Raw genomic sequence first — 27,817 nt, forward strand, 5'->3', positions numbered from 1 at the left:
GAATGGTCTCTCATTCTAACTTTAGATAACCTAGATAAATACGCACTATTAGGCTTATCCAAGTGTTTGTGGGGAAGTTAAATTAGTACCTCGCTTACTGCATGTTTAACTTAATATGCATTTCTGTCTATAGGCGCATTCACTATACTGTGGAGATGACAAGTCAGCCTCAACTTCATATTTAAAGCCGGCATTGACTCATAAAACATTAGTTATGAGACCCTCTTTAACCGAGATAAGAAAGAGAGATATTACAGACAAAATAGCAGATATTATTGCACTTGACATGAGACCAATCATCATTGTCAGCTGTGAAGGTTTCAAGCAAATTATCGAATTCCTTGAGCCAGAGTGATACCAATATTTGTTTGAAGATACCAATACTAATTTTAGTATCACGACACTGCCAGGATACCACCAGAAAAGATTACAAACAAAACAGAAATAAAACAAATTGAGTTCCTCGTAACTTTGAAATACTTTTATCAATCAAAAGTTATCAAATAGGCTCTAGTTGTTTCACTATTGGTAGTTTTTTGTTATGTTTATTGAAAGAAACACAATGTCCACATTTGTGTTTGTTTGTTAAAGCTAGCTGTGTGTGAGATTTTGAGATGTTTTCTTTATTGTCGTTTTGGTGGATTTAAATCCTTTCCTTTACTTTCCAACTGCATAATTTTCAGGTATACTCAACCTAAACACTGTTTCTTTAGTATTTCTGTCCTGCAACTGCTACAGTGCTGTATAACTGAACTCCATGCTCTTTAGTAGCTGATTTAATAATGTGCTCAGAATTGAACTACAGAAAACTAGTGCAGTAGTTACTGTTTTAATGTGCAATCTTGCCCTCGCTGTTGCCACTGTTCTTTCAATAATAATCGGGCAGTTTGCTTCATGAAATTCTGTGTTATTCACAGATCCTGCTAGTGGTACTGTATGTAATATAAATAACAAAACAATATAATTCACTAGCATCATCTATACAAATAAAATCAATGGAAATCATGTTTTAGTTCTTATTGTTATGTACATAAAGGAAAAAGCTTCATAATTTTACAATCCTGCAGTTTGACTTCTGCAACCAGGTCCAAAAGTCGATCTGATAAATGTTTAAACAAATTGGATGTATTGCCTTGTTTTGCCTGAATATCTTTTAGACATTTTTTGCATTTTGTCTTTCTGTTGTCATTTGCATGGCCCTCTTCAGTGCACAAGAAACTACATAGTTGTTGTTGTTGTTTTTCATAAATTAAGGAACATTTTGGTTGCTTCTGTACAGGTTGAATAGAGAGGCTCTGGAAAAAATGGATCTTTCATGATTTAGCTCTCGTTAAAGTTACCTCTGCTCACAAGTTGAGAATCCCCAATACTCATGAAGAATGGGTGAGCTCTTCTGTCAAGGTGCTGTGTCAATTCAGAGCATTTCGAGTAATGTACAAATAATTCCCTACCACCTGATGTGTGATGACGTACAGATCACATATTCTGCACAGAATCTGCTCATTGAACTCGCCCATTGATTCTGTCGCCATACGCGGCGCAAGGACAGATGTTGAAAACTTAAGGTGAACTCGTTTTTTTTCATTTTTTCCATTTCCCTTGGCGGGGCGGTAGGTTACCTTAGTGGGGCGGCTCACCCCGCCAACATAATGGTAGGGGAAACAATGAGACTGATGTATTGAATAGTATGTGCAGTGGTGTAGTCTAGTATGAAGTAGTGGGCATGCTGTCAATTTACCAAGCCCCCCTCCTCCCCATGCCTGCCCCCAGCCATGCCTCCTCCTGCAAATGAGCATGGGCACATGTAACAGGGCTCATTATGTATAAGAACACGTTAAAAAGTGGCTTTACTCCTCCGAAAAATCAGTGGGAGACCTGGGTTTTTGGTGTAGCGGATTTAACACTCTGCTGGGTGGAGCCGCTGTAGAGTTCTCGGAGTGGCGCCTGTGGTGTGTGGCTCGAAGCAACCAGGTTTGGTTTGACAACTTTATTTGACAACCCATTGGAATTTCAAGCCTGCATGTAAGATACAAAGGTATATTAGTAACAAATCCAATTTCAATTTCAATTTTATTGTAAGACACTGACAATGTACATATAGATTCATGGTATATGACCTTTACGAGGTTTTCGTAACACTTTAAAAAACACTTTGTGAAATCTGTTAGTTTCCCTGGGTAAGAGCTTCTGCTAATTAATAAATAGATAGATAAAGAAAAAGAATACCAAATATAGTATAGTAGTATGTTTTATAAACTCTATGGATTTATTTTATTATTGATCAGAACTGGATATTAAAAACAAATTCTGATTTCTGTATTAAATTATATACTAAATTAATAACTTGGAGAGGATTTATCTAACACCTGGTTATGTGAAGTAGAAACGAAATACAAATCATCATGTAGTAAAATGCAGAACTGTCATCACAAATAATTCCATGCAGACAGATGAACTTGCATGGGAATAATACAGTTCTATTACTGACAAATGACTGACTGACCTGATCTCTTCAATTCACTCAGCGCATTTACACAACGGTGGCTGGAGAGCAGTGATGTGGAAACGCCGGCTCACAGCTATGCCAGGCCTGGACACGTGACCTGTGATCTGTGCACTGAGAGGAAGAGCAGAGCTGTGAAATCCTGTCTGACCTGCACTGCCTCCTACTGTGAGACACACGTGCGGCAGCACTACACAGCGCCAGCCCTGCAGACACACAGACTGGAGGACACGACTGCAGACCTGGAGCCCAGACTGTGCCAGCAGCACCGCAGAGCTCTGGAGGTGTTCTGTCTCACTGACCAGAGCTGGATCTGCAGCCTGTGTGCAGTGCAGGAGCACAGGAGCCATAATATTGATGTGGATCAGGTAGGCAGCTCCAGTCACTCACCTGCAATAGGACATCAGAACTCCTCTATATATGTAGTGTTTCTGTGTGACTGACATTGTAATTCTGCTGGTTTGGAGCTTCTCTCTGACTGCCATTGCAGGGTTTATTAAGGTGATGGTGCTGTTAACATTTTCAGTTGGTTGCACCAGCAGATGATTTGTCGCACCAAGGGCAGGACCAGGGCAGGACCAAGGCAGGGGGGGCGGGCCACAACAATATATTTTTGCAGCTAAATTATGACGCTTTAGGGGACGGACTAGCTTCACTGTCAAGCAGCTGAATAAGCAGCACACCTGGCAAACTCTGCGTCGGTATCTCGTCAGCACCAATCCCACCCCCCACCCCCCCTTGAGCACTTTGTCAACACTGTGCCACCCCCAGAATAACTACTGGACCCCTCCCACCCCATTTCAAATTTTCTGGCAAGCCGGTAATATGTTACAGAACAGCAGCATCATTATTTCAAGGAATTACACATTATAATAAATGAATATGAATCACAACCTTCAGCATGTCCACATACCGGCAGAAAGTATTGAGTGAAAAATAAATAATTTTTAAATTCCATGCTTGAAGGAATTCCACACACTGCAGCATCACTGAAAACTGTCACTCCTTTTGCCCCCTGCCCAACCCAAATTACATTTTGTAAATACTTTGTAATGGACAGATTATTTGTTTTGTTTTGTTGGGGTTAGATGAAGATTAGATTTCAGAGCCTCTGTGTATTTGTTTTTGTTTTTTGGTTCGTGCTTTTGTTTTGCTTTGTGCTGAATTAAACTCGGCCCCTACGAAGGAATCAGTCTCTTGTTTGTGGTTGTTCTGCTGGTATGTTCATTGCTGTGTGAGTCTGAAAAAGCTTATTCTATCAATCTGTCTTTCTAGTGAAGAACCCAGTCTGGATGCATAGATGGTAAATGTATTTATTTAACATGCCAGGCCTGGGAGGGGCCCGACATGGAAGCACTCTACCTCAGCAGAGACTTATTGAACAGCACAAGTGGACAGCCTTATATAAATTGCAGGACATGTGGTTCTGTGACCAGGGTCTGTAACTGGGGGTTTGCCAGAGTGTTATCTTGAGGTCAGATTTCTGACCCTTGTAATGTTCATGGGAAGAGGTGTGGCATCCAAAGAACAGATGTCTTCCTTTGATATACTAGGAAAGGTCCGATCCCACGGATCTTATTTAACAACTGTCAATCGCTCATTAACAAAAACATTTCCTGCCTATCTGGAGAAAAGATTAAGTCCACAGACTTTTAACAAACAACTGTGGGCCCGCTCTCTCTGCAGTTTGATCTTTTCTATTATTGACAGGAATGTCCAGAGGGTATGCCCTGAACAACTTGCAAAATGGTTGTTGCTAGCTTAATACATTTACTTTGCTTGGTCTGCATATTATTATTAATATAAAACATAATACAGTTTATATAAAACTTTAATAACGGCTCTTCACTAGTAATTTAATTGTCAATCAATTAATAAATGGATAAATATTTGTAAAAATAAAATAGTGATCATTTAAATACATATAAGCACAGTTATTATATTTTACATGTATATGCTTGTAGAAATGCTAAACACTTAATGTCTGAAATATTAATAATAATACGCGGAGAACAGATAAGCGCCTGAAAAAAAACTCTCACTGATTCTGAGAAATTACTAGACTGACTTCATTCTCTTGATCATGACAACGCGAGACAGATTTGACATTTGAGCGTCCACACTGCCAGGATCAAATCCTAGCAATGCATTTGATCCGGATCTTTACCATCTCCCCGAGAGGTACATTTTATCCGATTGCTGAGCGTTTACACTGCCATTTCTGAGCAGGATCAAATGCTACTGATGCATTTGATCCAGATCAGAAATGGTAGTGTAAACGCACCTATTTTCAAGGCTCTTTAATGCGAATTCAGGCAGAAACCAGAGGCGAAGGCAAAATTCAGAGTGGACTGGCTGGGCAAGCGCCCCAGGTTTCTCCCCAGAAACCCAAGCTGCCCGACTTCGGTTTTTGCCTTTTCCCCGCACTTGGGTCCTATCCTTCCCAAGTCTGTCTTACTGTGACAGATGTGACACCTTACTCTAAAGAGATTTTTTATAAATCATGTGATTTGAGATGGTATAAAGACCCCCCCACCCAAGCTGTCAGTTTATTAGATGAACTACAGACATGAGCATAAACTATGCTCACATAAGTTTATCAGTGATATAATCAATAAAGATACTACCCAGTTTATTTAATGCAGGAGTTTAATGAGATTATAAATATGAACTGTGTAATTTTACTTAAGTACCACTGTTGTACTGTTTTGCTGTTAGTCCTCTTGAATCATTAATAGTAGACCCTGTCTCTGCTGTCTCTGTCCAGGCTGTGAGGAAAGCTGTGACTGTGCTGTCAGATCATCCTGAGGATTTCCACCCAGCAGGATTCCTGAACACAGAGACGCCCAGAACAGGTGAGCGTCTCAGAGATCATACAGCTTTGTTCCTGTAGTGAACTGAATTAACTGATTCAGGTCATGCAGGTGTGTGGTCTGGTTCAGTAGACTTAATAGCTGTAATTCTGTCTTTATCTATTTATTTTTCTGTTTAATGTTTTTGTTTTCTTTTTTCTTTAAACCAATATGTTCATTAATACCTCAAGCTTTCGGAACACGCTTGGAGGTAAAATATCAGTCAGTTTCACTAGTTGTGTTAAGTGAGCAGCTAATAACCAGCTAACAACATAGTTTAATGATTGAAATACCACAAATGGTTAAAGTGTCACGTACAAAATGAGGGGACATTCTGCTGACGAGTACCATTCCAGATTGATCACTTTTGTCCCAGGGCTTGTGGAAAAGGACATTTCACTAAAATACGATGGTGCTCCAGAAATTGCTGAAAAATATGCAAGGATTCTGTTCTGAGCTCTGTCTGATTGCGATGTATGTTAAGGGACTGGTGCATCTGAAACAGTGGTTTGAAAGTGCTACATTTAGAATCCACCAAATGTAATAAAGTTGAGGAATGAATGAATGCATACCAAACACAGACATCATGATAAAGAAACTGTTTAAGCCTTCAGTGAAGCTGCTGAAATACTGACTGATTACTAGAATTTGGATCATTACAAAAACATGTTTTATTGATCCAGATGACAAGATTCTGAAGGCAATAAAAAGTTAACTTTAAAATCCTTCAAACTCTGAATGTTCATCATCAGTGTCACCAAATTACTTGTCGGCTTCTGTGACGACATCAGCATACACATCGTCCTCATCAGCTGTTATCATCTTATCTTATAAATATCAATACAATAGGATACATTAGTTTGAAACAAGATACATACACCAATCAGCCATTATGCCCGCTGACAGTGAATAACACTGATAATCTCGCTATCATGGCACCTGTCAGTGGGTGGGATATATTAGGCAGCAAGTGAACATTTTGTCCTCAAAGTTGATGTGTTAGAAGCAGAAAAAAAGGGCAAGCGTAAGGATCTGAGCAACTTTGACAAGGGTCAAATTGTGATGGCTAGACGACTGGGTCAGAGCATCTCCAAAACTGCAGCTCTTGTGGGGTGTTCCCGGTCTGCAGTGGTCAGTACCTATCAAAAGTGGTCCAAGGAAGGAAAAGCGGTGAACCCGCAACAGGGTCATGGGTGGCCAAGGCTCATTGATGCACGTGGGGAGCGAAGGCTGGCCCGTGTGGTCCGATCCAACAGACGAGCTACTGTAGCTCAAATTGCTGAAAAAGTTCATGCTGGTTCTGATAGAAAGGTGTCAGAACACACAGTGCATCGCAGTTTGTTGCGTATGGGGCTGCGTAGCCACAGACCAGTCAGGGTGCCCATGCTGACCCCTGTCCACTGCCAAAAGCATGATTGGTGTATGTATGCACAGAGAAATTGGATTATGCAGGTATTACTGATTATTATTTTTCTAAACAATACAGACAGATGTTCTGTTCATGTGGACTATAGTATCCAAGTATTTTTAGGTATTTGGTGTCACAGAATAAAGACTCCTGTTGAAATTTGGGTTCGGAGTTAACCAAAACACTTTATTATTCCAGCAATTGCAGGGAGAGAAATCAGAAGGCAGTCTGACAGAGTTTATACAGACAGTCACTCACACAAACACAATTCAAAGACATTCCTTTATTGTTGCAGAAGACAATGGAAGCTTACAGCTGCAGGCTGAAGGACATGTTTACTGGCACTGTGCAATTAGGCAGATATGTTTCCCCTAAACTGTATCACTCATCTGTCAACCCCTCTCCTACCCGTCTGCTGTACTTATCTTGACAAGAAACATCTGAGGCTTATCGGCTTTAATTCAACATTGGTTATTTGGTGCTTCATATCTGTTGTCATCTCTTACACATTCAGACTGTTTATTATTTCAGACCTTAAAACATAGAAAAAAGTATCCTATGCTCAGTGAATATCCAGTGTCTATATGATTGTTCATTGATTGTGTATGTGTTTCTGTACAGAACACCGACAATGTGCATTTAAACTCTCAATTATTCTGTTTTTCAGTTTTAATTAGACTTTTTATTTAAAATAAATGCTATTAAATTACTGAAAGCTATAACAAATTTATAATTCAATGTATTAAAACAATCACATAGTTTGAGTGTAATGTATATTCTTTCCTTGTTGTTTTACAGATGGATCACTGAAAACAGTACAAGTGAAGCATAAATCCATCCTGAAGAAGAGGTTTGAATGCATCTTTGAAGGTGTAGCTGAGCCAGGGAAGCGCACCCTCCTCAATAGTATTTACACAGAGCTCTACATCACAGAGGGCGACAATGGAGAGGTCAATAATGAACACGAGGTGAGGCAGATTGAGATGGCAACCAAGAAGAAACATACACAGGAGACTCCAATCAAATGCAATGACATTTTTAAACCCTTACCTGACCAGAACACATCTGTCAGAACTGTGCTGACGAAGGGGATTGCTGGCATTGGAAAAACAGTGTCTGTGCAAAAGTTCATCCTTGACTGGGCAAATGGAGAAGCTAATCAGGATATTCACTTCATAATCTTTCTGCCTTTTCGTGGCCTGAATTTGATGAGGAAAGAAAGATATAATCTGATGGAACTTCTTTGCTACTACCACCCTGAACTGAGAGAGGCTGGAGATCTCGAGTCTGGTAAATACACAGTTTTGATCATCTTTGATGGCCTGGATGAGAGCCGTCTTTCCTTGGATTTCCAGAACAATCAGATGTGCCATGATGTGACTCAGTCAATGTCTGTGGATGTGTTGCTGACAAACCTCATCAGGGGAAATCTGCTTCCCTCTGCTCTCCTCTGGATCACCTCCCGGCCAGCAGCGGCCAGTCGGATCCCTGCCGAGTGCATCCACCAGGTGACGGAGGTACGAGGGTTCAATGATGAGCAGAAAGAGGAGTACTTTAGGAAGAGAGTCAGTGATCAGAACCTGGCCAGGGCCATTATCACACACATCAAGTCATCAAGGAGCCTCCACATCATGTGCCACATACCAGTCTTCTGCTGGATCTCAGCCACTGTTCTGGAGCGAATGTTGGGAGAGGCGAACGGTGGAGTCATCCCAACTACTCTGACTGGAATGTACACACACTTCCTGCTCCTTCTGATCAGTATCAAGAATAAGAAGTATCTTTGTGGAAATGAGGAAAGCACACAGATCCTGTTAGAGTCAGAGAAGGACAATTTCCTGAAACTGTGCAAGTTGGCCTTTAAACACCTTCAAAATGGCAACCTGATTTTTTATAAAGAAGACTTAAGAGAGTGTGACATTGATGTAAGTGAAGCTTCAGTGTACTCGGGGGTTTGCACAGAGATATTTAAAGAGGAATCAGCAATATTCACACAAAAGGTGTATTGCTTTGTGCATCTGAGCATTCAGGAATATCTTGCTGCTGTACATGTCTTTTTTGCACATAAAAATGAAAATCGAAATGTACTTAACAAAATGCATAAATATTTAAAAAGAGTGAAATTGTCAGACATGTACAAGAGTGCAGTGGGTCAGGCTTTACAGAGTAAGAATGGACACCTGGATGTTTTCCTCCGTTTCCTTCTCGGCATCTCAATGGACTCCAATCAGACTCTCTTACAAGGCCTCCTGACACACAGCACCACAAGAGGAGGACGGCTGTCAAGGACAATCAGAAGCTGGAGGAGAAGATCATTGACAGAGCCAGAGAGTGTTTCCCAGAGCATCCAGGACACAGCTGATTACATTAAGAAGATGATTAAGAAGAATCCATCTCCAGAGAGATGCATCAATCTATTCCACTGTTTAAATGAACTGAATGATAATTCTCTAGTGGAAGAAATCAAGAGCTTCCTGAGCTCAGGAAGTGATTCAGGAAGAAAGCTCTCATCTGAACAGTGGTCAGCACTGGTGTTTGTGCTGCTGACGTCAGAAGAGTCGTTAGATGAGTTTGACTTAAAGAAGTTCAGTAGAACAGAAGAAGGCTGTCTGAAGCTGCTGCCAGTCATCAGGAGATCTAGAAGAGCTATGTAAGTGTTGGTGTTAACCTGTCGTTATCTCACAGAGTGCTTTGATTCAGCTGAATCATATACTTCATAAACAGAAATTTTCTTATTCTGTACAATTAAGGTACAGAACTAAATTAGACAAACATAAATAGTGAAAATTTACTTACATTAGCTCTTTACAAACAAATAAAAGATAATAAAGCTTGTAAACATTTGTTCACATTCAAAATGTCAGGCTGATGTAAATAAATAAATAAGGAAACAAAAGCAATATTCCTTTATGACTATTCAGAACATATTCAATAATTTCCATTCAAAGTAACTAAAAAGAGTTCAAGAGGCAATAAACACTGATTCACAGCCTAACTTGATTTAAAATAGTGCCAGAATCAGTGGACATTACAGATAGTCCATTGGCTTTAAGCTGTATCGTTAGGTTCGTTCCTGTAACCTAGGGTCCAAAAACTAACTCTTGTAAAATATTCTAATCATACTATTTAATAGAGAATCTCAAAGTTCTCTGCATGATTTATGCCAGTTTGTTTTTAAATTCCGACTACAATGTTTAACTATATTTATTGACTCATCACACTCAAAACATATGGGTAGAATCACTGTGCCTGCACACTAGCCAATCAGAGAGCTGTATTGATCAAATTTTCGCGTATAGGGGCGGCATCAGAGCAAAGATGGCTGCCTGCATGGGAGAGCGTGACTCTCCTAAACAACAAGGAAAACACTAGCAGGGTTGCCAGATTGGGGGGATTCCCCACATTTATGCGTGGAAACCAAAGCCATGGGGGAAAATGATATCAAAAGGGGCAAAAAGTAAAAAACTGGAGGGTTCTTTTGCTCATTAAAATTTTCCCACAGTGCGCTCATGACATTTTAAAATATTAAGCCTGCCATCAAACAGTGATGATGGACTGCTCCACTTGCCAATTATATTGGGTTCTGTAGTTAAGCAACAGCCTGACTGCGTTCTCTTCAGTTGTGTGTTGTGCAAGTTGCTAGGCAACGAATTTGTGTGTATTTCAACAGTTACGCTTTGTTGTAGTATACACTAAACAGCAAAATAAAACAATTCCTGAGTTTGCATTATAAAACACTGTATAAGTCAGTTATTTAACCATAACAAATAGTATTTGCCTACATCCACAAATAAACACAACTTTACTGTATCACATACAGTAGATGCTATTTGCAGAATTTGTCTCTTGATTCACCAAATCATTCTTCCACTATATGTATATTTAATAGTAATCACCATACATTAAAAAAATATACATTTATAGGGCAAACAGACATTTAAATAATAAAACAGTAATTACAAAAAAAATAATTGTATTCACTCAAGTGAACTTATTATATTCAAGTTTTGTTTTTCTTCATACATTTTACTGTTTCAATTTTTTCTCAGCAAGTGGCTGTATTAAATAAAACACCTGTTGAATCAATCTTCTACTTTCAAAATAAAATTTGAACAGGATAAATGCACACACTTTAAAATACAATATACAGTGAGGGAAAAAAGTATTTGATCCCCTGCTGATTTTGTACGTTTGCCCACTGACAAATAAATTATCAGTCTATAATTTTAATGGTAGGTGTATTTTAACAGTGAGAGACAGAATAACAACAAAAAAATCCAGAAAAACGCATTTCAAAAAAGTTATAAATTGATTTGCATGTTAATGAGGGAAATAAGTATTTGACCCCTTCGACTTAGTACTTGGTGGCAAAATCCTTGTTGGCAATCACAGAGGTCAGACGTATTTTGTCCCACTCATCTTTGGAGATCCGCTCCAAGTCATTAAGGTTTCGAGGCTGATGTTTGGCAACTCGAACCTTCAGCTCCCTCCACAGATTTTCTATGGGATTAAGGTCTGGAGACTGGCTAGGCCACTCCAGGACCTAATGTGCTTCTTCTTGAGCCACTCCTTTGTTGCCTTGGCTGTGTGTTTTGGGTCATTGTCATGCTGGAATACCCATCCACGACCCATTTTCAATGACCTGGCTGAATGAAGGAGGTTCTCACCCACGATTTGACGGTACATGGCCCTGTCCATCGTCCCTTTGATGCGTTGCAGTTGTCCTGTCCCCTTAGCAGAAAAACACCCCCAAAACATAATGTTTCCAACTCCATGTTTGACGGTGGGGATGGTGTTCTTGGGGTCATTCCTCCTCCTCCAAAGACGGCAAGTTGAGTTGATGCTAAAGAGCTCGATTTTGGTCTCATCTGACCACAACACTTTCCCCAGTTCTCCTCTGAATCATTCAGATGTTGGCAAACTTCAGACAGGCCTGTACATGTGCTTTCTTGAGCAGGGGGACCTTGCGGGCGCTGCAGGATTTCAGTCCTTCACGGCGTAGTGTGTTACCAATTGTTTTCTTGGTGACTATGGTCCCAGCTGCCTTGAGATCATTAACAAGATCCTCCCGTGTAGTTCTGGGCTGATTCCTCACTGTTCTCATGATCATTGAAACTCCATGAGATGAGATCTTGCATGGAGCCCCAGACCGAGGGAGACTGACAGTTATTTTGTGTTTCATCCATTTGTGAATAATCGCACCAACTGTTGTCACCTTCTCACCAAGCTGTTTGGCGATGGTCTTGTAGCCCATTCCAGCCTTGTGTAGGTCTACAATCTTGTCCCTGACATCCTTGGACAGCTCTTTGGTCTTGGCCATGGTGGAGAGTTTGGAATCTGATTGATTGATTGCTTCTGTGGACAGGTGTCTTTTATACAGGTAGCGAGCTGAGATTAGGAGCACTCCCTTTAAGAGAGTGCTCCTAATCTCAGCTCGTTACCTGTATAAAAGACACCTGGGAGCCAGAAATCTTGCTGATTGATAGGGGGTCAAATACTTATTTCCCTCATTAACATGCAAATCAATGTATCACTTTTTTGAAATGCGTTTTTCTGGATTTTTTTGTTGTTATTCTGTCTCTCACTGTTAAAATACACCTACCATTAAAATTATAGACTGATCATTTCTTTTCCAGTGGGCAAACGTACAAAATCAGCAGGGGATCAAATACTTTTTTCCCTCACTGTATGTGCAATCCACCTTTGGCTTTAAGCATCATGACTTAACAACCTTTCATACTGCATGTCAATTTAAATTCATACTTAAATGCATACCTTCTCAAGATGACATAAAAAGACTATTAAATTCACCTGGTCAGCAGCCTGTTATTGTTACATTTCCTGGGACAGAAACCTGAATCGTTAAGACAGCCTTTTATTACAGTTACATTAGTTAAGATTTGCAGTATTATATCAAGTTAATATTCATGAATGGGGCATTTATGGCCCATATACATTAGTATGGCAATACTGTATAGGCAATTCCTCTCTAATAAGGGTATTAGGGGGGACATTTTTGGAAATAGGGGAAATTGGCTCCCCACTGGGGGGAATTTCAGAGTAGCATCTGACAACCCGGAACACAAGAAACACTTTGATTATACGTGTATCATACATGTCAACAGAGTGGTTAATGAAGGAGTACAGCCTCTTACAGCAGTACGGTGGAGTAAAGTACTCAAAAGCACACTGACATGGATAGAATTGGATGGAGTTGACCGGACATTAGCTGAAGTGGAATGTAAAGACTAGTCACTAGTGCATCACTCTTGTCAGCTTGTGTACATGGGTTGCGTTACCTCGCACAGACTATCCTCATTCTGCACAGAATATGACCATTTATTCGATGAAGGCTCAGACTGTCCGCAGTCAGTGTGAAGGAAAACTGTTTACAGGTAGGGAACAAAGTGTTTCAGAGAGAGATGGGGAGCAGGGGGTGTGTTTAAAATAGGGCTATAGCACAATTATTGACATGTTATATTTTACAACATAAAACAGTTTATACATTATGTTTTATTAAACTCTAAATTTGAAATGCATCTTTTACTTTTTAAAGACCACAAGTACTGCAATACAAATAATGCCAGGAGGGGAGGTGTTCATGCCCAAAGGCAAAGGTTTCATGCTCTCCACTTTGTCAATATGTGGATTGGAAGTCTAAATCTGAATTGTATTGAACTCATGATTAAGATAATTGATAGTGTGGATTTATAAAGATAGTTAGAATGATTAATAGATTAGCAGGCAGTTTATTTAAAGCTTTAAACAAATATAGGTAGAAGACGGCAAAGTATGATGAAGTTTCAATTCTGCCTTTGAGATATTACACAAAGTGTACTTTTACGTTTGGTTTATATTGTAAGTAAAAGATAAGCCTCCCTGGCATTTTGGCATTTGATAGAAAATACTAAGGTCTATAGGACCTTCAAAAATCATCTTGTGAACTGAAGAGATAGTAAAGTTATGGGTTCATGAAAAGCGGTTAAATTTATATATACACTCACCTAAAGGATTATTAGGAACACCATACTAATACTGTGTTTGACCCCCTTTCGCCTTCAGAACTGCCTTAATTCTACGTGGCATTGATTCAACAAGGTGTTGAAAGCCTTCTTTAGAAATGTTGGCCCATATTGATAGGATAGCATCTTGCAGTTGATGGAGATTTGTGGGATGCACATCCAGGGCACGAAGCTCCCGTTCCACCACATCCCAAAGATGCTCTATTGGGTTGAGATCTGGTGACTGTGGGGGCCAGTTTAGTACAGTGAACTCATTGTCATGTTCAAGAAACCAATTTGAAATAATTCGACCTTTGTGACATGGTGCATTATCCTGCTGGAAGTAGCCATCAGAGGATGGGTACATGGTGGTCATAAAGGGATGGACATGGTCAGAAACAATGCTCAGGTAGGCCGTGGCATTTAAACGATGCCCAATTGGCACTAAGGGGCCTAAAGTGTGCCAAGAAAACATCCCCCACACCATTACACCACCACCACCAGCCTGTACAGTGGTAACAAGACATGATGGATCCATGTTCTCATTCTGTTTACGCCAAATTCTGACTCTAACATCTGAATGTCTCAACAGAAATCGAGACTCATCAGACCAGGCAACATTTTTCCGGTCTTCAACTGTCCAATTTTGGTGAACTTGTGCAAATTTTAGCCTCTTTTTCCTATTTGTAGTGGAGATGAGTGGTACCCGGTGGGGTCTTCTGCTGTTGTAGCCCATCCGCCTCAAGGTTGTACGTGTTGTGGCTTCACAAATGCATTGCTGCATACCTCGGTTGTAACGAGTGGTTATTTCAGTCAAAGTTGCTCTTCTATCAGCTTGAATCAGTCGGCCCATTGCATTAATAATTGCATTAATGAGAAATTGAACAGGTGTTCCTAATAATCCTTTAGGTGAGTGTATATATTTTAACCAAAAGTACGACGTTTGATGTTGTATTACTGAAATAATATGAGATCAAGAAACCATTGAGAGAAAGTAGTCCCCATGTTGGTGGAATGGAACCATATTTCAAGGCACATTCTGAATTACAGTTTATGGCCTAAGAATCAAATTGTAAGAAACCATTCTATACTTGGGCTACATTTGATTTAGAAACAGATAAGCAAATGCACTTGCATATTTACACATAAGGAAAGCACCTGAGATGGGAGAGCGACTGAAGTTGAAGTAATGATTGAAGCAACAGCTCATCGACATTGTATTTCAGTCTTAACAAAACATGAATCACCAAGCGGTAATCCTAGTGCACAGCAGCTGCTCACAACCGCAACCTACTCACAAAACCCCAGAGGATCTGCAGTGGCTTTCCCATACACTGTCCTGTCTCTCAGCCTAGACAACAACAAAAAAATAGCCATCTCCCACCTCAGGTGTTCTCATACAAGTAAACAAAGTCACTGCTCCTGTTGGATTTGATTGATGCTGTGCAGGCACCTGTTGGCCCCTGCCCCCCAAGTAACTGTGTTCCAGTAGAGAGTGACCCGCTGTATGTGTGGGGCTGTGCAGGTCCCTGTCGCTCCTGCCCCCCTTCTTTTGTCAATTTCATTCAGTAGAGCTTTGCACTGCGGCCCCTGTTCCTATCTCCTTTGGTCTGGGCATGCAGGCCTGCAAAACTTCTGATTTCATCTTCCCATATTCTATGAGTCCCTCTTGGTCTTTTTCCATCTCTTAGATTTTATTCTATAGCTGCTTCAGTCCATCTTTGACCTGTTATAGCACTGTATCCTGCGTACTAGTATATGGAAATGAATAATAATACGTGTGTAAATGGAACATGATTATGCAATTGTGGGAAATGCAGTCTAAGGGCTCCTCTGATGTCTACATGCAATTATCACATTTTGGGGATATATATATGACGATAACAGCCTCCGCTCAGATCTTTGATCTGCACAAATCAAATGGCTTAACCCACCCCAACACAGTATTGCTGCCGGGTACAAAGTATCATTATAGGAGAAGCCAAGGACTTGTGAGCGATAAAATAATACACATTATGATCTGATCTGCAATTGCTGTATTGGCTTGTTGGCCAGTTTGTGACGAGCGGATCGATATTTGACCGGTTCGCTAATAAATATGGACCGGATTGGGGAATTTGAATCGGTGCTGTCGTATCTCAAGCAGCTGGACCGGCGCATTGATTTGAATCAGTGAATCGTTACACCCCTAGAGAGAATACTCCATAGTAGAGAAATATGCTGTACCTTAGAATAACTGACAATCTCCAGACTAATTGTGTTACACAGTCAGGGTCAGGCTGCTGATGAGCACAATGATGATGAAGCTGAACTACCCAGAGGAGAGACCTAGAGGAAATACTCAATTACATTTCTTCTTTTTCTCCTTCTTACATCACAACTTGGGCTTGACAAATTACTGAACTCTGTGCTCGTATTCATAAAGCATCTGAGAGTGAGAAATCAGTCCAAAGTGCCTGGAATATCTGAGAGTGACGTCAATGTGATCCTACTTTTACTCTTAGGAGTAAGAGCTATTCATAAAGATTCGTTAGAATTAAAAGTACTCCTAACTCAACTGATATTTAGGAGACCTCATGAGGTCCACTAACTAGTTCAAAGTTGGGAGACGGCAGCAATGAGAAGACGGCATCAGCGCAGCTTCCGTGAAAGGAGAGAGACATGTCATAGCGGTGTGATGATGAAGAGTTATTGCGGCGATATAGACTGAACAGAAATTGATATTGTTTGTTACTGAACGAGTCAGCAATGCAGTTTCTTCCGCCACTGTCAGAAATGCAACACTGTCAGCATTTGATTTGTCAGCATGATCCCCCCTCCCCCAAATGTATTGCTGAGGTTAATTCAGTGTTTTCCAAATGTATCTGGAACAATAAAAAACCTAGAATTCGTCTAGCGACTTTGCAACGCCCTAAATCCGCTGGGGGTCTTGCGTTACCAACTTTTCAACTTCATTATTGGGCTTTCCAGCTCAGGGCTGGGATGATGTGGTTGCATCCAGAAACACCAGCCTCTTGGCGTTCCATTGAAGAGACTTTAGTCAAACCCTGTCCTTTACAGGATCTCCCTTTCACTGGTCTAATGCACTAATATGTCTGTCTGCGCATGGGCACTATTATTAGCAATACATTACAAATTTGGAATAAAGTTGATTGATTTTGTCACACACCCACTGGTCTGCATACACTGTCTCCTATTTGGCAGAATGTCTCTCTGCTAACTGGATTACAACCTTTTGTCTATTCTCCTTGGTCTACATGTAATTATCATATATTGGGGGATATCTTTGCTGATAATGGCCTCCGCTCCTCTCAGGACTTAAAAGAGTACTACTCTCCTCCAGGCTTCTCTTTCTTTTTGTACTTCAGGCTTCGCTCATCCCTGTGGGCACATGGGCTTCCCTGGGATGCTCCTTTGCGTTCTCATCCTTTGGCAGATTTATTTTGTAGCTCTCCTGGATCAGGGCTTGTCTCTCATATATTTAACAAATTGTTAGTCTACAATATTAAGACCCTTCCAATTATGTCCATTTGGGACAGGGAGTTAAGTACGATTGCTGTTATGCCTGACTGGAGCACTATTTGGGAAAATATCTTTACTTCATCCAAGAATGTGGCTCATCAGCTCATTCACTTCAAATTGGCTCACAAATTCAAAGCTACTCCTCTCATGAAGTTTCACATGAAAATGAGTGCAGACCCTCTAAGCCGGGCTTATGTCTGGGAGAGACAGGTACCTATTGGGATGACGGTGGCCAAGAAAACTATTCTGAACGGATGGGTGAACCGTCTGTTTCATTCTCTTCTATATGGCTTGATTGCTTTTGTGATATTATTATTTTAGAAAGAGACACAGCTTGACTACACTCAGCCTCTGCAGGGACTTTGGCTGCATGGGACTCTGCTGTTGACAGTGTTACACAGCTATTTGAAGTTTATTTTAATGATTTTAAAACCGCTGAGAGGGAGGGGCATTGGGGAGGGAGGTTAAATAAAAAGTATTGTTTGTATTGTTAATGTTTGTTTCTATCAACAATAAAAAACATGTGTATAAAAAGAAAACAGTGTTACGCTCAGCTGCTGCTCTTCTGTTGGAGCCTCCAGTTCTGTTAGTACAAACAAACTCCATGAATGTTTCTAAAGGTCTAGGAAAAATACAAGATAACCAACGTGTCTCCTTTCCTCTCCAGGCTGTCAGGCTGTGGGATCACAGAGGAAGGCTGTGCAGCCCTGACCTCAGCTCTCTGTTCAAACCCCTCAACTCTGAGAGAGCTGGATCTGAGCTACAATCGCCCAGGGGACTCAGGAGTGACAAAGCTCTCTGCTGGACTGAGGGATCCCAACTGTAAACTAGAGAAACTGCTGTAAGTAGAGGCTGTGTGATTGTGTGATGGTTCAACTACAGGCTGTTGGGGGTGATAGGCTCCCATGGAGAGAATTAGGGGTGTGTTACATTTCCTCTCTGACGAATCGATAAGCATCTAGTGCATCTAGATAGACTGTATCTTTACGATACAGGAATGATACGTTTAGACAAATGAATGATTTGATACGATTCAATTCATCTTTGGGTCAGTTTGATGCGATACAGTAGGTTTCGTTTCAATACAATGCGATTTGGTTCAAAATGGTTGGATTTAGATATACATTTAAAATTAAAAGTCACATTATCCAACTAAGGGATAGAAACGTACAAACTGGCTAATTCCCATGCAATCATCATGGCAGCCAATTTAACAGATAGCAAAGTACGACTCTACAAAAGTACATTTTGAGGTTCTCAAAGGGAGGAAAAGATTGAATAGCTGTAGGACTAGAAGATTTCAACCCTGAAGATTTCATTTTTAATTGACGTTGCAATCAACGTTTTGGCTTAATCTGAATGAATTGTCTTTGTTTCTTCTCAGATCGGTATTAGTATTTTTTTCGATTATTATTGTATTGAACACAATTGTGTTTTAAATAAAACCGCAGTGTATCAAACTGTACATTTAATTGAGGTAAGTGTGTGCATGTGTGATTGTGTGTGTGTGTGTAAGGGCTGTAGGGATATATTTTAATGTTTTGGGGTGAATAGTAGACGGTTTTAAAAAACAAAGTTGAAATCAAAGCAAAACAGATAGGAATGAACGCAAAATCACTGTGGTATTTTTGCTATAAGCGTGATAATAGGAGACGCGCCTGTCCATTTCCCAGTCTTTTTGCCCGAGTTGTCAGTCAGTCTGTTTCCAGTGATTCCAGTGCAGAGACGCAGCGTGAGCCGGGGACTCACAGCACAGAGCCGAGCAGCCATTCTGTGCGTGTGATTTATATGGGATTTTTGTGTGTTTTATTCCCAGTTACCAACATTTTACAATTAAAATGGAGATGTCTCAGATTGTTATTTTGCATAGATATAAACTTACTAAATGCAAATTGGTAAAGTTGCTCTATGTTGTAATTCGTTATTTATTCCTCAATACATCCGTATGAAGATCCATAGACTAGTATGGATTAGTTTTCAGCAACACCATCCCATTTCTTTGTAAACCCACCTTGTACTTGTTCACCGGCCAATCGTACACATGCAATGCAAGACAGACAGGTGTCTCTGATCTTTGATCTGCACAAATCACATGGCTTAATCCACCCCCACACTGTATTGCTGCCGGGTCCAAAGTATCATTATAGGAGAAGCCAAGGACTTGTGAGCGATAAAATAATACACATTATGATCTGATGTGCAATTGCTGTATCGGTTTGTTGGCCAGTTTGTGACGAGCGGATCGATATTTGACCGGTTTGCTAATAAATATGGACCGGATTGGGGAATTTGAATCGGTGCTGTCGTATCTCAAGCAGCTGGACCGGCGCATTGATTTGAATCAGTGAATCGTTACACCCCTAGAGAGAATACTCCATAGTAGAGAAATATGCTGTACCTTAGAATAACTGACAATCTCCAGACTAATTGTGTTACACAGTCAGGGTCAGGCTGCTGATGAGCACAATGATGATGAAGCTGAACTACCCAGAGGAGAGACCTAGAGGAAATGCTCAATTACATTTCTTCTTCTTCTCCTTCTTACACCCCAACTTGGGCTTGACAAAGTACTGAACTCTGTGCTCGTATTCATAAAGCATCTGAGAGTGAGAAATCAGTCCAAAGTGCCTGGAATATCTGAGAGTGACGTCAATGTGATCCTACTTTTACTCTTAGGAGTAAGAGCTATTCATAAAGATTCGTTAGAATTAAAAGTACTCCTAACTCAACTGATATTTAGGAGACCTCATGAGGTCCACTAACTAGTTCAAAGTTGGGAGACGGCAACAATGAGAAGACGGCATCAGCGCAGCTTCCGTGAAAGGAGAGAGACATGTTATAGCGGTGTGATGATGAAGAGTTATTGCGGCGATATAGACTGAACAGAAATTGATATTGTTTGTTACTGAACGAGTCAGCAATGCAGTTTCTTCCGCCACTGTCAGAAATGCAACACTGTCAGCATGATCCCCCCTCCCCCAAATGTATTGCTGAGGTTAATTCAGTGTTTTCCAAATGTATCTGGAACAATAAAAAACCTAGAATTCGTCTAGCGACTTTGCAACGCCCTAAATCCGCTGGGGGTCTTGCGTTACCAACTTTTCAACTTCATTATTGGGCTTTCCAGCTCAGGGCTGGGATGATGTGGTTGCATCCAGAAACACCAGCCTCTTGGCGTTCCATTGAAGAGACTTTAGTCAAACCCTGTCCTTTACAGGATCTCCCTTTCACTGGTCTAATGCACTAATATGTCTGTCTGCGCATGGGCACTATTATTAGCAATACATTACAAATTTGGAATAAAGTTGATTGATTTTGTCACACACCCACTGGTCTGCATACACTGTCTCCTATTTGGCAGAATGTCTCTCTGCTAACTGGATTACAACCTTTTGTCTATTCTCCTTGGTCTACATGCAATTATCATATATTGGGGGATATCTTTGCTGATAATGGCCTCCGCTCCTCTCAGGACTTAAAAGAGTACTACTCTCCTCCAGGCTTCTCTTTCTTTTTGTACTTCAGGCTTCGCTCATCCCTGTGGGCACATGGGCTTCCCTGGGATGCTCCTTTGCGTTCTCATCCTTTGGCAGATTTATTTTGTAGCTCTCCTGGATCAGGGCTTGTCTCTCACATATTTTACAAATTGTTAGTCTACAATATTAAGACCCTTCCAATTATGTCCATTTGGGACAGGGAGTTAAGTACGATTGCTGTTATGCCTGACTGGAGCACTATTTGGGAAAATATCTTTACTTCATCCAAGAATGTGGCTCATCAACTCATTCACTTCAAATTGGCTCACAAATTCAAAGCTACTCCTCTCATGAAGTTTCACATGAAAATGAGTGCAGACCCTCTAAGCCGGGCTTATGTCTGGGAGAGACAGGTACCTATTGGGATGACGGTGGCCAAGAAAACTATTCTGAACGGATGGGTGAACCGTCTGTTTCATTCTCTTCTATATGGCTTGATTGCTTTTGTGATATTATTATTTTAGAAAGAGACACAGCTTGACTACACTCAGCCTCTGCAGGGACTTTGGCTGCATGGGACTCTGCTGTTGACAGTGTTACACAGCTATTTGAAGTTTATTTTAATGATTTTAAAACCGCTGAGAGGGAGGGGCATTGGGGAGGGAGGTTAAATAAAAAGTATTGTTTGTATTGTTAATGTTTGTTTCTATCAACAATAAAAAACATGTGTATAAAAAGAAAACAGTGTTACGCTCAGCTGCTGCTCTTCTGTTGGAGCCTCCAGTTCTGTTAGTACAAACAAACTCCATGAATGTTTCTAAAGGTCTAGGAAAAATACAAGATAACCAACGTGTCTCCTTTCCTCTCCAGGCTGTCAGGCTGTGGGATCGCAGAGGAAGGCTGTGCAGCCCTGACCTCAGCTCTCTGTTCAAACCCCTCAACTCTGAGAGAGCTGGATCTGAGCTACAATCGCCCAGGGGACTCAGGAGTGACAGAGCTCTCTGCTGGACTGAGGGATCCCAACTGTAAACTAGAGAAACTGCTGTAAGTAGAGGCTGTGTGATTGTGTGATGGTTCAACTACAGACTGTTGGGGGTGATAGGCTCCCATGGAGAGAATTAGGGGTGTGTTACATTTCCTCTCTGACGAATCGATAAGCATCTAGTGCATCTAGATAGACTGTATCTTTACGATACAGGAAAGATACGTTTAGACAAATGAATGATTTGATACGATTCGATTCAGCTTTGGGTCAGTTTGATGCGATACAGTAGGTTTCGTTTCAATACAATGTGATTTGGTTCAAAATGGTTGGATTTAGATATACATTTAAAATTAAAAGTCACATTATCCAACTAAGGGATAGAAACGTACAAACTGGCTAATTCCTATGCAATCATCATGGCAGCCAATTTAACAGATAGCAAAGTACGACTCTACAAAAGTACATTTTGAGCTTCTCAAAGGGAGGAAAAGATTGAATAGCTGTAGGACTAGAAGATTTCAACCCTGAAGATTTCATTTTTAATTGACGTTGCAATCAACGTTTTGGCTTAATCTGAATGAATTGTCTTTGTTTCTTCTCAGATCGGTATTAGTATTTTTTTCGATTATTATTGTATTGAACACAATTGTGTTTTAAATAAAACCGCAGTGTATCAAACTGTACATTTAATTGAGGTAAGTGTGTGCATGTGTGATTGTGTGTGTGTGTAAGGGCTGTAGGGATATATTTTAATGTTTTGGGGTGAATAGTAGACGGTTTTAAAAAACAAAGTTGAAATCAAAGCAAAACAGATAGGAATGAACGCAAATCACTGTGGTATTTTTGCTATAAGCGTGATAATAGGAGACGCGCCTGTCCATTTCCCAGTCTTTTTGCCCGAGTTGTCAGTCAGTCTGTTTCCAGTGATTCCAGTGCAGAGACGCAGCGTGAGCCGGGGACTCACAGCACAGAGCTGAGCAGCCATTCTGTGCGTGTGATTTATATGGGATTTTTGTGTGTTTTATTCCCAGTTACCAACATTTTACAATTAAAATGGAGATGTCTCAGATTGTTATTTTGCATAGATATAAACTTACTAAATGCAAATTGGTAAAGTTGCTCTATGTTGTAATTCGTTATTTATTCCTCAATACATCCGTATGAAGATCCATAGACTAGTATGGATTAGTTTTCAGCAACACCATCCCATTTCTTTGTAAACCCACCTTGTACTTGTTCACCGGCCAATCATACACATGCAATGCAAGACAGACAGGTGTCTCTGATCTTTGATCTGCACAAATCAAATGGCTTAATCCACCCCCACACTGTATTGCTGCCGGGTCCAAAGTATCATTATAGGAGAAGCCAAGGACTTGTGAGCGATAAAATAATACACATTATGATCTGATGTGCAATTGCTGTATCGGTTTGTTGGCCAGTTTGTGACGAGCGGATCGATATTTGACCGGTTTGCTAATAAATATGGACCGGATTGGGGAATTTGAATCGGTGCTGTCGTATCTCAAGCAGCTGGACCGGCGCATTGATTTGAATCAGTGAATTGTTACACCCCTAGAGAGAATACTCCATAGTAGAGAAATATGCTGTACCTTAGAATAACTGACAATCTCCAGACTAATTGTGTTACACAGTCAGGGTCAGGCTGCTGATGAGCACAATGATGATGAAGCTGAACTACCCAGAGGAGAGACCTAGAGGAAATGCTCAATTACATTTCTTCTTTTTCTCCTTCTTACATCACAACTTGGGCTTGACAAATTACTGAACTCTGTGCTCGTATTCATAAAGCATCTGAGAGTGAGAAATCAGTCCAAAGTGCCTGGAATATCTGAGAGTGACGTCAATGTGATCCTACTTTTACTCTTAGGAGTAAGAGCTATTCATAAAGATTCGTTAGAATTAAAAGTACTCCTAACTCAACTGATATTTAGGAGACCTCATGAGGTCCACTAACTAGTTCAAAGTTGGGAGACGGCAGCAATGAGAAGACGGCATCAGCGCAGCTTCCGTGAAAGGAGAGAGACATGTTATAGCGGTGTGATGATGAAGAGTTATTGCAGCGATATAGACTGAACAGAAATTGATATTGTTTGTTACTGAACGAGTCAGCAATGCAGTTTCTTCCGCCACTGTCAGAAATGCAACACTGTCAGCATTTGATTTGTCAGCATGATCCCCCCTCCCCCAAATGTATTGCTGAGGTTAATTCAGTGTTTTCCAAATGTATCTGGAACAATAAAAAACCTAGAATTCGTCTAGCGACTTTGCAACGCCCTAAATCCGCTGGGGGTCTTGCGTTACCAACTTTTCAACTTCATTATTGGGCTTTCCAGCTCAGGGCTGGGATGATGTGGTTGCATCCAGAAACACCAGCCTCTTGGCGTTCCATTGAAGAGACTTTAGTCAAACCCTGTCCTTTACAGGATCTCCCTTTCACTGGTCTAATGCACTAATATGTCTGTCTGCGCATGGGCACTATTATTAGCAATACATTACAAATTTGGAATAAAGTTGATTGATTTTGTCACACACCCACTGGTCTGCATACACTGTCTCCTATTTGGCAGAATGTCTCTCTGCTAACTGGATCACAACCTTTTGTCTATTCTCCTTGGTCTACATGCAATTATCATATATTGGGGGATATCTTTGCTGATATTGGCCTCCGCTCCTCTCAGGACTTAAAAGAGTACTACTCTCCTCCAGGCTTCTCTTTCTTTTTGTACTTCAGGCTTCGCTCATCCCTGTGGGCACATGGGCTTCTCTGGGATGCTCCTTTGCGTTCTCATCCTTTGGCAGATTTATTTTGTAGCTCTCCTGGATCAGAGCTTGTCTCTCACATATTTTACAAATTGTTAGTCTACAATATTAAGACCCTTCCAATTATGTCCATTTGGGACAGGGAGTTAAGTACGATTGCTGTTATGCCTGACTGGAGCACTATTTGGGAAAATATCTTTACTTCATCCAAGAATGTGGCTCATCAGCTCATTCACTTCAAATTGGCTCACAAATTCAAAGCTACTCCTCTCATGAAGTTTCACATGAAAATGAGTGCAGACCCTCTAAGCCGGGCTTATGTCTGGGAGAGACAGGTACCTATTGGGATGACGGTGGCCAAGAAAACTATTCTGAACGGATGGGTGAACCGTCTGTTTCATTCTCTTCTATATGGCTTGATTGCTTTTGTGATATTATTATTTTAGAAAGAGACACAGCTTGACTACACTCAGCCTCTGCAGGGACTTTGGCTGCATGGGACTCTGCTGTTGACAGTGTTACACAGCTATTTGAAGTTTATTTTAATGATTTTAAAACCGCTGAGAGGGAGGGGCATTGGGGAGGGAGGTTAAATAAAAAGTATTGTTTGTATTGTTAATGTTTGTTTCTATCAACAATAAAAAACATGTGTATAAAAAGAAAACAGTGTTACGCTCAGCTGCTGCTCTTCTGTTGGAGCCTCCAGTTCTGTTAGTACAAACAAACTCCATGAATGTTTCTAAAGGTCTAGGAAAAATACAAGATAACCAACATGTCTCCTTTCCTCTCCAGGCTGTCAGGCTGTGGGATCGCAGAGCAAGGCTGTGCAGCCCTGACCTCAGCTCTCTGTTCAAACCCCTCAACTCTGAGAGAGCTGGATCTGAGCTCCAATCGCCCAGGGGACTCAGGAGTTACAAAGCTCTCTGCTGGACTGAGGGATCCCAACTGTAAACTAGAGAAACTGCTGTAAGTAGAGGCTGTGTGATTGTGTGATGGTTCAACTACAGGCTGTTGGGGGTGATAGGCTCCCATGGAGAGAATTAGGGGTGTGTTACATTTCCTCTCTGACGAATCGATAAGCATCTAGTGCATCTAGATAGACTGTATCTTTACGATACAGGAAAGATACGTTTAGACAAATGAATGATTTGATACGATTCGATTCAGCTTTGGGTCAGTTTGATGCGATACAGTAGGTTTCGTTTCAATACAATGCGATTTGGTTCAAAATGGTTGGATTTAGATATACATTTAAAATTAAAAGTCACATTATCCAACTAAGGGATAGAAACGTACAAACTGGCTAATTCCCATGCAATCATCATGGCAGCCAATTTAACAGATAGCAAAGTATGACTCTACAAAAGTACATTTTGCGCTTCTCAAAGGGAGGAAAAGATTGAATAGCTGTAGGACTAGAAGATTTCAACCCTGAAGATTTCATTTTTAATTGACATTGCAATCAACGTTTTGGCTTAATCTGAATGAATTGTCTTTGTTTCTTCTCAGATCGGTATTAGTATTTTTTTCGATTATTATTGTATTGAACACAATTGTGTTTTAAATAAAACCGCAGTGTATCAAACTGTACATTTAATTGAGGTAAGTGTGTGCATGTGTGATTGTGTGTGTGTGTAAGGGCTGTAGGGATATATTTTAATGTTTTGGGGTGAATAGTAGACGGTTTTAAAAAACAAAGTTGAAATCAAAGCAAAACAGATAGGAATGAACGCAAAATCACTGTGGTATTTTTGCTATAAGCGTGATAATAGGAGACGCGCCTGTCCATTTCCCAGTCTTTTTGCCCGAGTTGTCAGTCAGTCTGTTTCCAGTGATTCCAGTGCAGAGACGCAGCGTGAGCCGGGGACTCACAGCACAGAGCCGAGCAGCCATTCTGTGCGTGTGATTTATATGGGATTTTTGTGTGTTTTATTCCCAGTTACCAACATTTTACAATTAAAATGGAGATGTCTCAGATTGTTATTTTGCATAGATATAAACTTACTAAATGCAAATTGGTAAAGTTGCTCTATGTTGTAATTCGTTATTTATTCCTCAATACATCCGTATGAAGATCCATAGACTAGTATGGATTAGTTTTCAGCAACACCATCCCATTTCTTTGTAAACCCACCTTGTACTTGTTCACCGGCCAATCGTACACATGCAATGCAAGACAGACAGGTGTCTCTGATCTTTGATCTGCACAAATCAAATGGCTTAATCCACCCCCACACTGTATTGCTGCCGGGTCCAAAGTATCATTATAGGAGAAGCCAAGGACTTGTGAGCGATAAAATAATACACATTATGATCTGATGTGCAATTGCTGTATCGGTTTGTTGGCCAGTTTGTGACGAGCGGATCGATATTTGACCGGTTTGCTAATAAATATGGACCGGATTGGGGAATTTGAATCGGTGCTGTCGTATCTCAAGCAGCTGGACCGGCGCATTGATTTGAATCAGTGAATTGTTACACCCCTAGAGAGAATACTCTGTAGCTCCCTCCAGTAGTCAACACGAAGCACGAGGTCTTGGTTAAAAAACGGGGTTTTATTTCAACAACATATCATGTCAACCCGTGAGAACTGGGTTGAAAGAGAGAAAAAAAATAAAAGGAAATTATAAATACAATGCATGTATGTATGTCTTGAATACAGTTTGTGCCGTTATAGTTACACACTAGTTAACACAAGCTATGCACATGAAATATATCACAGACAACTGGATACAAAAGAAACATACCTCGTAGGCTGCTTCCTACTTAGGAGGGGCTAAATCTCAAAAGCCTTCTTCCTTGTCTTCTTTTACTCGGATAATATACATTTAGATATCTTTATATTCTTAATATTTACTTAGCTCGGAGAGCTCTTGCGATGCTATGTTTTAGCTCTACACTTCAGATGTTGTGCCCCCTTTAATTACGTGCGGAACACAAGGATGGCGCTAATTAGTTCCGCCTCTACGATATCCTATTAATTTTAGGTAGGAACCAAAAAAATAGTCACAAACTTAACTAAAGCTGAGAGGCAGTTACACTCCCACCAAATCACAAGTGATTTCTCAGAACAGCTTGGAGACACACATACTGCATATAAACTGCACATAATATTAATTTCTAAGTTCTAACTATTTACTTATTATCTTAACTTAAGAACTAGTTGAAAGAGTGACTGGAGGATGCTGGAGTCTTCAGTCTGCTTCCAACAATGTAACTGTCTTATGGATGGGCCTCTCCAAATGAACAGGTTTAGAGATGCGCTTTCCTCTTCCATCCAGAGTTG

The 27,817-nt window shown here is 40.6% G+C and overlaps 1 protein-coding gene across 1 annotated transcript in view; it reads left to right on the top strand.

The window, feature by feature from the left end:
- The first annotated feature begins 1,372 nt into the window (after positions 1-1,372).
- Positions 1,373-27,817, top strand: part of LOC136714077 (NLR family CARD domain-containing protein 3-like) — a 50,649-nt gene continuing 24,204 nt past the window's right edge. Inside the window, 8 exon segments of the mRNA XM_066691389.1 lie at positions 1,373-1,383; positions 2,526-2,871; positions 5,271-5,358; positions 7,562-9,041; positions 9,096-9,413; positions 17,954-18,127; positions 21,633-21,806; positions 25,324-25,497. Coding sequence (XP_066547486.1) covers positions 1,373-1,383; positions 2,526-2,871; positions 5,271-5,358; positions 7,562-9,041; positions 9,096-9,413; positions 17,954-18,127; positions 21,633-21,806; positions 25,324-25,497 — 2,765 coding nt within the window.

Source organism: Amia ocellicauda, chromosome 18 (assembly GCF_036373705.1).
Source record: "Amia ocellicauda isolate fAmiCal2 chromosome 18, fAmiCal2.hap1, whole genome shotgun sequence".
Taxonomy (NCBI): Eukaryota; Metazoa; Chordata; class Actinopteri; order Amiiformes; family Amiidae; genus Amia; species Amia ocellicauda.